We start from the raw sequence: 12,794 nt of genomic DNA, 5'->3' as shown, positions 1-12,794 counted from the left end.
TCTTTTTAAATGTACTTTTTATATTTTAAAATTTTATTTAAAAAACAATTCCACTAGATGTTTTATAATAGTTCTTCTCTCTCTCTCTCAAAGTTCTAATTAAGATGCTTTGCTAATTTATTCTCATTCACTTCTTCTCTCATAGAGTTATGCTTAGTGTTTTCCCCTGATTTACATTTATTGGATAAAATTCCCTCCAGATTTCTTTGTATTTTTCATATTTTTTAGTACTAACTGAATTACTTTACTTGATTATATTAATTTATTCAACGCGCATTTACTTAACTACCTATTGCTGGACATTTAAATTGGGATTTTTGTTTTGTTTTGCATTTAATAATGCAGCTGTGAGAATTTTTGGATAGGGTTTTTTTTTTCCTTCATAATACAACTGGGGTAAATTCCTCCAAAGTGAAATAACTGTCTTATTTATATTTATTATATATTTATCCTGATTTCTATTTTAAAAGGCAAATTTCCATTATCATTTATAATAGGTCAATATGAAACACAGAGATCTGCTGTCTTTCTTTTCTGAGAACTTGGTGGAAAGCTTTTTAAAAAAACACAGAAAAGCACACAAATAAATTAATCAAATATTATTCATAATTTTTAATATAATCATTAAACATAATTCAAACCTTGGAGAAATGTATAATAATAGAACTGTATCATCTCAGGCAATAAACACAATGCTTCCAAGAAGAAATTATTGATTTTCCTTTATTATTAACTAAGGAAGAAGCTAAATACCAAGCACTGATAAGACCCTTAATTCTTCAGTATTAATTTCATCCTGTAAAGCTGGAGAAATTTTATCTTAGTAGCAGAGTATATTTTAAAGATCCAACAAAAGTTACAAATTGTGGGAAATGTTATGATTTAGATAAAAGGGTACACTATAAACAATATTTATTCGTTCAATAAATGTAAATATGGTACTACGTGCCAGATTCAGTTCTTATCTCAGAGACAGTACAATCCAACAGGGGAAATAACATATATGGGTATATGTACCTTCTATAATTCTATAAAAGATAGAAGGTAAAAATACAATGGGAGATCAGGCACAAAATACTTTGAGCATCCAGTTGTGGAGTATATTTGAAGTTTAATTTTAATATTCAGAATCTTAATTCTGCTTTAAAATATATGATACTGCATATGAGTCAGTACACAGTTATTAATAGAACTAAGGTTGTTTTAAAGGTGTTTGTAAGTATTCTGACAAATGTTATAATAAAAAACTTTTAAAAAGTATATTTAAGAAATCATTTCATGAAATTAGATTTATAGCAGAGGCATGTTAATAAATGTTTAACAACCAGCTCTTTGTGGGGGAGGAGGGAAGCACACTTAAATTTTTAAGCTTAATATGCATTATCAACTTTTTCCCATCACTTTCTTAAGACTAGACAATCAATAAACACTTAATCAAACCAAGATTTGCAGCACTTACCAATTTGAGCTGGTCTGAGTTAGATATAGCATAACCATAATTTACAGGCCTACTAGGATCCTAGATTTAAGGTTGAAGTGACTTAAGAAGTCAATCTAGTTTAATTACTCCAGTTTATGGATAAGGAAACTGAGGTGCAGAGAGATTAAGTGATTTGATCTAAGTCATAAAGATACAAAATGAAAGAATCAGGATTTGTATTCAAGTCTGAGGACTGTAAAGCGAAGAATTTTCCCCATAGACCATACTGCCTCTGCTCATTTTAAGGGATTCTAAGTAGCTTTGGGTAAATTACTATACCACTCTGGGTTTTGGTTCCTTTATCTATAAAATGAATGGATGTGTTAAATGATTAATAATGCTCATTTTAGTTCTACCCATCTATGGTTATAAGCAAAATCTGAACGTCCACAAAAAATAAATTACAATTATTGTTTTAGTAAAGACTCTAATACAAGAATCCTTTAAATTTCAAGCTTCTCTTGGGAGTCTAAAATATGATATGATTTATACACACTGGTTTTAAGAATACATTCCATTAAAAAAATTAAGATAAAATGAACTGTTAGAATTCTACTATATGAAAGGTAAAATAAACCTCATAAAAGATGTTTCTGCAACAATATGATTCAGCAATCATTACTAAGTGTCTACTACATAGGAAACACACCAATACATTGACAAAAGAAATGATATTTTATTTTAAACAATAATTAATTTATCATATCAATTTTGTATTTGAATTAATGTAACAATAGCCTCAAATATCAAGTGTAGGAAAATTTTTTAAAGTCTCTCCAAATATTATAGGGATTGAGAATATCCAAGCAATCTGGGAAGAGGAGTTAAAACATAAATGAATAACAGATAATATAACATTAATATCTTTAAAAAAGCTTCCTGGATAACTCTAGATAGGTGAATGGTGAAATAAAATATTGCAATTATTACTGACAGGTAAAAGAAACACAAATTTGCATGAGATGGAAGATATGATATCTTTATGCAAACACTTTATGCAAATCTGCCATTCTGAGATAAATTATTCAATAAATAACTTCTTGGAACAGGTCAGAGTGAGAAATTAGTTATCTATGATAAGAATATCTATGATATTCCATTCCAACAATGGAATACTAGAATGGTGACAACAGGAGAAAGCATGAAGGATTTAAGAATGAGTAGAATAAACAGAGAAATAAGAAATTAGAAAACTTTAAGTGAGAGACATTGCTGAATGGTCAAGTCTTAGAATGTAAGCTCAGTTTAGGAGAGCTAATCAGGGTATTAAGTACATCAAAGGAAGAAGACTGTTTTAAGAAAGGGAATTCTATAAGTAAAGACTCAATGTAAAGGGAAATATGAGGGTAATTTAAAAAAATAATCTGAGAGTAAAAGACTTCAGATGCCAGGAAAAAAAAATAAATATCCAGTTTCTCCAGAGTTTAAGGGAGTTAATATTGAGTCTTGAAAAAGTGAATGAACAAACAAACAAAAAAAAAAAAAGGTAGGAATTAACTAAGGACAGGAAAAAAAAAAGACAAGTTTGGAAGTGGGTTAAACAGGAAAAACAAGAATTACGATAATGAATATTTTATGGTAGGACAAATTAAATTTGTAACGTGAAGTTTACTAAATTGCAAACACTTTGTATTATGAATTACTTTAAGCACAATAAAAATTGTAAAACTGTACATTTTATAATAGCTGTTTATGTCTATTTCTTTATTCTTGTATATGTTTTGGGGATTGGATACCATAGGAGAAATAAAAGGAGCTATGAAAACCTGATCTTTGGATAAGATATTTACATAGCAGGTTTACTATAAAACACAAGAGTAGAAATAAATCAAGATTACCTAAACAATAATGGAATCATGATGGAAAGTCTCTTTTTAGAATTCGTCCTGGATTGTGGTTGCCACACAAACTCAGTGATTGTTGAGTTGCTAGAGCATATAAAGTATGAATACAGTGTAACTATACTTACAGATCTTCTATTTGTCTTACCATGGTCATTATGTCTGGCTAAGTCCTTTGGATCAATAAAGAGATCATGGTCAGTGTCTAGTTCCCAGAATTTACAATAAATGACATAAAAATGTTCATAAGAGAAGTATTCTGTCAACTGGTTAATATCAGCTTCCTCTTCCAATAGTGCAACATTCTGTAGGGAAAAAAATAACCATTAAGACATCTGGCAAAGTAGTTCTCAAAAAAAGAAAGAAAGAAAAAACCAACAATCAAAAAGAAAGTTTTAAATCTTTAATAATTGGAGAAATACAAATTACACCAACTCTTCAATGATACTCATCAAATTAGCAAAGAAAATTCAATGTTGGGGCAATTATTGTAAAGCAAACACATTCTGTTGTTGGAAAGTAAAATTTGCTAAGTCTTTTTGAAAAGCAAAAAATGGAATTATTTATTCAGCAGGAATTATATATAATCTTTGACCCAGGAATCAAACTATTGGAACAATGTTCCAAAGAGGTAATGGATTATTGTTAATTCCCAACTGATAGGGAAAAAAAAACAAAACTATCTGAAATATTTTCAGTAATTCTATTTCTAATAACAAAAAATTGGAAACAGGCTATATTTCCAATGATTGGGGAATAGCTGGTCAAATTATCACATGAATATAAAGCAATATTATTGCACTCTCAGAAATGATTAGACATTTGAATTCTTAAAAATTTGAAAAATCCTTAAAAAGATGAAAAAAGGTCCAAAAGGATACTACTATGCACACTGACAGATATGCAATTAATAGCAAGAAGTGACACATCCATGTTAGAGGAATAAAAGGAAACAAGGATCACAAAAAAAAAAAAAAAAGGAAAAGGAAGATACCACATTCTTCAAGTTGGTATTAGTTTTTGACTAATAAGTAAATTTACAGATATATGCATAATCTGTTATCTCTTTGGGGTGGGGTGGGGGATTAATTTTATACAATCCAGCTATAACGGCCTATTTGATGTTCCTCACCCGTAACCCTTCATTCCTTTGTATTAGCTGTCCATGATGCCTATGATGCTTCTCCTCCTTACTTTTTTCTGTTTCCTTTTTATCTGAAGACTGCAGAAGGCATTTCTGGATTCCCTGAGCTACTAGATTTCTCCTCTGAAATTATCTTCTTTGAGGGCAAGGACTGTTTGCTTTCTGTCTTTGTATCCCTATAGCATGTATATTCCAGGCATAGTGTCTGGCAAATAGTAAGCACAATTGATTGATGACTGGGTTCTTTTGTTTCTGTTCTTGCTTATATATTTTAATAATTGCACTTGTCAAGGTAAACTAGCAGAAAATTTATATAACTAAATTTTTTTAAAGCTGAAAGACAATTGTGTCCCCTGACAGGAAGAGGTAAAGTTAAATCTGAAACTCAAAAACTTCTGGCACAACATTTACTTTATCATGAAACTAAACTTTTGTGTTTGAAAATCTTGAGCTCAGAAAATTAGTTAGCTATGATTGCATGATTTTGAACTCTAAAAGAGGCTGTTCTGGCAACCAACCCCAAATAATAATTGATTAACTTGAATGAATAAGATTAATCTGAATTAATTTTTTAGTGTTTTAAAATACAGTGATATGAAACAGGTGAATGGCACTATTTCCATGCAGAAATTTACAGATTTTAAATTAAAGCAACACAAAATTCTATAGACTTCAGATAGATAGTAATGTGTCAACTAATTTTCTGAATTAATAGAAACTACATTGGTTATTGTCATAAAAAGGAAATATACCTGCAAAAAACTGCTTTTTCTCAGTTCAGTACAAGTGATTCTCCCAGACCAGGATCTATTTACTGTATAAAAAATCCGTTGTATAACCTGCAATAAGTAACAACAATTGTGTTCAAGTTGAATAATCATTTCTGTTTTGTTAAAATGAGCTCTCTTTAAAAACTGGAAGTGTCCTATAAGTAGGATTTTTTTTTTAAATCTAGACTTCAAATAATGGTACAATATTTATATATTCTCTTTTGTTCTTCTGTAACCCTTTAACTTGTTTTAAGGTCTCTCTAAAACACAGGTATAAAAATGCAACCTCTCTTTAATATTTGCATGTTAATCAGTTCAGAAAGTTAAATAAAAAACACAAAAACCAAGAAATGCTCACATCTAACCCTATAACTTTATTTTCATCTAAGATCAAAAATTCTTATAAAATGGAGACTGTTTTTTTATTCACAACATTCCCAATATTTTATTCACAATATAAGTTAAAATGGAAATTTCCCACTGCATCACAAGGAAAATCTGACTGATATTGATCTGAACCTTGAAGCTGACTTTTTTTTTTTAAATTAAAGCTTTTTATTTACAAAACATATGCATGGGTAATTTTTCGACACTGACCCTTGCAAAACTTTCTGTTTCAAATCTTTTACTTCTTCCCGTCACCCCCTCCCCTAGATGGTAGGTAGTTCAATACATGCTAAATATGTTAAATCCAGTATAAGTATACATATTTATACAGTTATCTTGCTGCACAAAAAAATTGGATCTAGAAAGAAAAAAAAAAAACCTGAGAAGGAAAACAAAATGCAAGCAAACATCAACAGAAAGTATGAAAATGCTATGTTGTAATCCACACTCAGTTCCCACAGGCCTCTCTCTGGGTGTATATGGCTTTTTTCATCACTGAACAACTGGACTGATTTGAATTATCTCATTGTTTAAGAGAGCCATGTCCATCGAAGCTGATTGATTTTTAAATTTTTTTTTTAAGATTCCCATAGATATTTACTTTAGTTTTTACAGTACAGAGGGGTAAAATAATTTCTAATCTACAGTGCCATAATTTCTAATTAGCTTATGCCTTAAAAATATGTTATCCACATGCCATTATATCATCTAGCTATTTTAAGATTTTAAAAAGATATAATAATGCTGCCAAATGAGATAACATATTTATCATTAAAATCTAGGTTATAAAAGCAATAGGAAATGAGTAAATTAATTTTAGTCTCATATTGCATTGATTTTGCAATTCACTAAGAACTGACCATGCTGATATCAGCTCCTATTTATAAAATGCTTTAAGATTTATGATAGCCATCCTAGGTAATGGGACATAAAGAATATCACAAAAAATAGGTTTTTGAAGCTACACAAAATGAGTCCAAGACTGGATAAAAAGAACCTCTGGTTAATAGGAGGTAAAGGTCAACAAATAATGATGATGATGATGATAAATTAACAATAACAATAAGCAACCACCTATAAAAATAAGTTTAAATATATATTTCATAAAAGCCTTTAAAATGTTGATCTATGTATGTTAATGGAGAAAGAAATGTTTTTAAATTAAGGCATCCTATTTTAACTCGTGTCAGCTCACTTACCTTGTTCTGCCTATCTTTTCCTAATGTACAGTCAAAAGTAGGAGAAGAATATTATCAAAAAATCTAACTATACTTGTATGTATTATTTTAAAAACTAGGAATTTATTTAAGTCTTTATGTAACAATATTTGTTCATTTTCCAAATATTTCTAAAGGCTCCCTAAAACGGTCATACCCCATTTGTTGCTAATAAGAGGCTGTGCTTCTCATCTATGTTAGCTTCTACCTTAAGACAGAGAAACAAAAGGAACTTTAGATAGTAAAAAGAGCTTATGGAAAGTAAGAAGAATTATTTTTCTAAGTTAACTGCTACTGCACTTTCCATGTGAATTGACTGAGATTCACATCTGAAAAAAAATTACAGCTCTGTAAGGATAGGAAATATTACAACAGTAAACCAACTGATTATTGAATATTTTTGACCCCAAATTAATTACAAACAAATTTTTAAGTTATTAAATATATTTTATTTGAATAAACAGAATAAGAAAAACAGAAAATATAAAACAAAATAGAACAACATTGTTAAGCAGAAGACCTAAAGAGGATTCAAAATATATAACAAATTGACAGATCAAAAAAGTATATATGTTAGTAGATGAAATTATATTCATGGGTATCTACTTTTTCTTTATTTCCTTGTAAATTGTTCTCTGCTGTGCACCTTATTTACTTTATTCTTTTTCCCTCCTTTCATCCGTCTCCACCCCCAAGCATGCAACGGTTAAGAAAAGATATATTTATGTATATATATGAAGAAATAAACATGCATATTCACACTCAAAGACACTCTTCCTCACCCTTGCACTCTTTAATTAAATTCTGCTCCCTAACCTCCCCTCATCCAAGGATCCCTCATTTGTCTTCTTCCCCTTACCTTTTGCTTCCCTATCAGCCCATCCCTCCCTCCCTTTTTTCTTTAGAGATTTTAGCGGGTGGTATACCCTTCATGGTATATATGTTGCATTGCTTATTGAACCTATTGCTGATGTGAGCTCTTCTCCCAACCAATGCCTCTGTGAATATTCTTCTTCTTCACCTCATTTGTATGACATTACTATTTTTTTGAGTTATCCTATTGATATGAATCTTAAACATATTATATATATGTGTGTGTGTGTATGTGTATGTGTGTGTGTGTTTACACATATATAAAAGACAATTTGTCCATGTTTAAATAGTTTGTCTATGTTAAATACCTTAAAATTGATCTTTCATATTGGCTCTTATATGTTAAATTTTGTTATATTTGGGTTTGGTTGATAGAAAGTCCTGAAAATCTGCAATGCAATCAACATTTGTTGAATGTCCATTTTTTCTCATTTAAAATTATAATTTTGCTGGATATATTTTTGACCACAGACCTAGTTCTTTTGATTGTTGGTAGATAATTTCTTTACCTGCGGTCTTTTATTGTAGCTACTTCTAAGTCTTGTACAATTCTAATTGTAGCTCTAGCTTATTTGAATTTTTTTCTTGTTGTTTCTTGCAAAATTTTCTCTGATTTGAAAGGGGGAAAAAAAGGATAAATATCCCTATGTTTTACACAAAGATTCTTGTTGACATGGTGATCGGTGAGTTTTTTCTATTTCTACTTTCCCCTCATGTTCTATCACTCCAGGACAATTTTCTTGGATTATTTCCTTCATTATTGTGTCAAAGTTCTCTTTTACATCACAACTTTCTGGCAGTCCAATTATTCTTATATTATCTCTTCTTGATCTGTTCTCTAGATCTATTGTTTTTCTTATATTTCACATTATATTCTACTATTTTCTCATTCTTTATTATCTGTTTTGTTATTTCTTGGTCTTCTTGGCTTCCTTTTGCCCAGTTTTAATTTCAAAGAATTATTTTCACCTCTGAAACTCCTTTAAGTTTTTTTCCCCCACAATCTCGTTTTTCTTGGATGGTTTTTCTTTTTCTTTTTAGTTTTTCCTCAATGTCTCTTGCTTTTTGAATTCTTTTTTCAGTTCTATAAATTTTCTCTGGGCAGGGAACCATTTCACATTACTCTTTGGGGTAGCAGCTTTTCCTGTTCCTATAACATGTTTCTTACCTTCTCACCCAGAGCCGTGTCTCAACAGCACAGCAGATGACCTGGTCTTCCCCAACAGCCAAGGTTCTTTCAGTCTTCCCCAATTCAGACCCTGATTTTACAAATTGTCTGAAAAATAAAAAGTCTCTAGTTCCTGCTGAGCCTCCAGCCATACTTAGCTAGCCCTAGGAGTCCCTACTTGGTGTCTCCCTTGGAGCTAACCAGGAAGTGTTTGCATTTCAGACAGATTAATCCTCAGCCTGGAATCTTTCTTCAGATCTTCTTGGGTTGTATCAGGAAGACTCTATTCTGCCCCAAGTCTTCTTGATTTTTCACCAGTCTATATTTGCCCGGAGGTGCAAATTTATTCTATTTGTGGGGGAAATCGAGAAGTTTGAAATTTACCAGCTTCCTCCTCCATCTTCCCAGAATTCTCCCCAGAAAATCTCTATTCTTGTCCCTTACTTGTAAACAGTTATTTGAGAATAGGATTACATATAGAAATATTTTACATATAACCTCTATCATATAACCATATATATATATATATATATATATATATATTTTTTTTTTTACATATAACCTACCATTTTAAGAAGAGGAGAAGGGAGGGGAAGGAAGAAGGAAGTAGGGAGAAAAATATGAAACTCAAAATCTTGTAAAAAAAAAAAAATGAATGCTAGCCGTTTCTGTAGTGATAAGGTACTGGAAATTGAGTGGATGCCCATCAGTTGGGAAATGGCTGAATAAGCCATATGGTATATGAATGTTAGGGAATATTACTGTTCAATAAGAAATGATGAACAGGCCGATTTTAGAAAAGCCTGGAAAAACTTACATGAACTGATGCTAAGTAAAATGAGCAGAACCAAGAGAACATTGTACACAGCAACAAGATTATGTGATCAACGATGATGATTTGGTTCTTTTCTACAATGAGGTAATTCAAGACAATTCCAATAGACTTGTGATAGAAAATGCTACCTACATCCAGAGAGAGAATTATGGAGACTGAGTGTGGATCAGAGTATAGTATTTTCACCTTTTTGCTGCTTTTTACTTTTTTTCTCTTTTTTCATGTTTTTTTCCCCTTTTGATCTGATTGTTCTTATGCAGCATGACAAACATGCAAAGATGAATAAAATATAGATAGAAGAGTTGCACATGTTAACCCAAATCAAATTGCTTGCTAAATTGTGGAGAAAGAAAGGGAGAAAAATTTGGGAATACAAGGTTTTCCAAAGGCAAATACTGAAAATTATTTTTGCATGTATTTGGAAAAATAAAATGCTATAAATTTTTTTTAAATGAATGCTAAAAATTGTCTTAACACAGAATTGGGGAAAAATAAAGTACTATTTAAAAATAATAAGAGAATTAAAGTTAAAACTGAAATTGATACTGGATGAGATTGTGTCCCACCTTCTCATTTTCCTTATAAGTACAGAGAAAATGAGTGAATTGCAGAGAGTCAGATAGCTGGTACAGATCTGAATCTATCCTGACTCTAAATCTAGAGTCCTATCCACTATACCATAAACCCTCTAATAAAAATAACAAATATAATGATATTCATTTATATGGTGCTTTGATGTTTGGAAAACATGTGTTGTGTTTTGAAGAGGACCAATGACATCACAAGGTAATGTCTTGATTTGCTTCTGAAATCGGTTTAAGTGAGGCAGAATTGCACAAAATCAGCAGCTTCACTTCTTCTCTCAGAGCCATCAAAGTACAGTGGCAAGACAAAAGTTAGGATGACTGGAAATGGCCTCTGATGCAGTGGATAACCTTGGCATCTCCCATGTCTGACTAAGCTCTAAGCACACCACACAGCATGCTTCAGTCCACTTCCATGGCCACTGGGACAAATTATTCTCAACCCATTCCACCAAGAGAAATTTTCACATGGTTAGGTTTGAACTTGTTATTTACCCTCAACCTGATTTAGCCAAGACAGTTTACCAGGATACAACTGCACGTACTATAACATTTTGGGAACCAGAGGCAGGTGGGTGGGTGGATGGGTAAAAGGTGGATGTCAAAGGTGACTAAGCAGACCTAAAAAGAGTTTTGCAAGGCCTCACACCAGAAGTGCTAGTCCTCCTAGAACACTCTACACATTCCACATTATCTTTATTGCCTCAACCAGGTAATTATGTAGCCATTAGCATTTTCCTTCTCTTTACCATTACTATTCAGGATTCACTCCCCTTCAAATTCCACTTCAGTCTAGGGCTATTCTCTCTTTTAACCCTCTACTCATCACTAGTACCTATTGTTTACCTCTAAAGCCATCACATAGTAGCTTCTCAAGCCTGATACTACTAAAATTTAAATTCCAATCACAGTGCAGGCAATAGACTCTTTAGCAACATTATCAGTCCAACTCATCTTCTAATTAGAGTATGGCATATTTCCACTCCTATCTAGGATAATACAAGTTTGAGTTTTCTGAAATGGATATTAATCATACTTTATCTCATATATCCCAAGATCTATCAAAATCAGCTGGATGTCTTTTGTTATATTAGTGGGGAGAAAAAAGGGGAACACAGATGAAAGGTTTCTTTTCTGTTGCAAACATTTTCCATTGCTACTAGCAGGAAAAGAGTAGAGGAAAATTCAAAAAAATTATGTGTTTGCTTTGGAACCAAAAGGGTAGGGGATAAAGCTATGAAATAAACTATCGTACAAGTGGGGAGGTGGGTGTGGGAGTCACAGTATCTTGAAGAAACAAGAGACTGTGGTAAAAACAAGGGAAAGAGATAATTAGTTTGAAATAACTAAGCATTCTAGTATCCCCAATACTGCAGGGGCTCTTTTCACACCCCAATGCCTATTCTAGCTTGTGATTTTCCAAGCTTCTTCATCATGCCTCAGCAGCATTCTCTTCTTGGAACTTTCTTCAGCATCTGAAGCCTTCTCTTTGTGGAACATATCTCGGTATGCTGGCCCCTTTTTTTCCATTGATGAATTCCTTTCAGGTCATTCATTTTTGAGGAAGGGCTCTGGGTGGCCATGCTTTATTTTTCTTCTAGTTGTGTTTATGGCTCTCTAAACTTTGCTATCAAGCTCCCAAAAGGAACATTTGTTGTAATGGGCTGAAGTTTGAGTTGATGCATTGAGGTCTCAAGTACATGAGGCTAAATAGTAATTGGGCTATACTCTATTAATATACATGATTAGATAAAGAATGGTCCCTGCCCACTCTCTGTGCAAGTCCTAATGTGTTGTACAGGAAATGACGATTTTGGTGGGTGGAGGCAGAGAGAGGAACAGGAAGAGAAGCTGGGAGAGATTGGGCCTGGATTTTTTTTCTCCTAGCTGCTGGTCGTGTGGCTGCTGGTCGAGCTAGCTTCTTGACTCAGCTGTACACATTGCTATCGCAGATTCTCTTGCGCCTCCGATCCTTCTTCACTGAGAATAAAGACTGACGATTTTCCCCTAACCTGAACTCCGGACTCCTGCTGATTTTAAAAATACACGGTCTTCACAATTTGTCCCTATCCTCACCTTTCTTTTCTCCTTTTTATATATTATCTTCCCCAAGTGAAGTGAAGAAGTGAAGCTGCTGATTTTGTGCAATTCTGCCTCACTTAAACCGATTTCAGAAGCAAATCAAGACATTATTCTTACATTAGAATGTAAGTTCCATGAGATCAGGGAATATCTTCATTTTAATTTGTATTTGTGCCCTCAGTGCTTAGTAATTTAATTAGTACATGGTTAGTGTTTAATAGATGCTTATTGCCTGAAATCTTCATCCTTGCCTATTTCTCTCTCCCTTAATCCCTTCTCATCTCCTGAACTTTCTTCTTGGCTTTTCCTGGACAACACCACAATGAATTCAGGGAATAGTACTTATTCCTACTGTGAGGCAAATAGGGAGGTAGAGAGAACAAAGGATAAGGGCAATGGATGTATTACTGGTA

General features: G+C 32.4%; 1 protein-coding gene across 4 annotated transcripts in view; it reads right to left on the bottom strand.

Moving 5' to 3' along the window:
- Positions 1 to 12,794, bottom strand: part of PPP2R3B (protein phosphatase 2 regulatory subunit B''beta) — a 103,994-nt gene that overhangs the window by 41,136 nt on the left and 50,064 nt on the right. For all 4 annotated transcript variants that reach the window (XM_003765613.4, XM_023500381.2, XM_031959072.1 and 1 more), the window contains 2 exons: positions 5,218 to 5,304; positions 3,470 to 3,626 (listed from right to left, as the gene is read on the bottom strand). In XM_003765613.4, the coding sequence (XP_003765661.1) occupies positions 3,470 to 3,626; positions 5,218 to 5,304 (244 nt within the window). The remainder of the gene's footprint in view (positions 1 to 3,469; positions 3,627 to 5,217; positions 5,305 to 12,794) is intronic.

This window comes from Sarcophilus harrisii, chromosome 3 (assembly GCF_902635505.1).
Source record: "Sarcophilus harrisii chromosome 3, mSarHar1.11, whole genome shotgun sequence".
Classification (NCBI taxonomy): Eukaryota; Metazoa; Chordata; class Mammalia; order Dasyuromorphia; family Dasyuridae; genus Sarcophilus; species Sarcophilus harrisii.
Note: the sequence above shows the minus strand (reverse complement) of the source record. Positions and strands in the feature narration are given on the sequence as shown.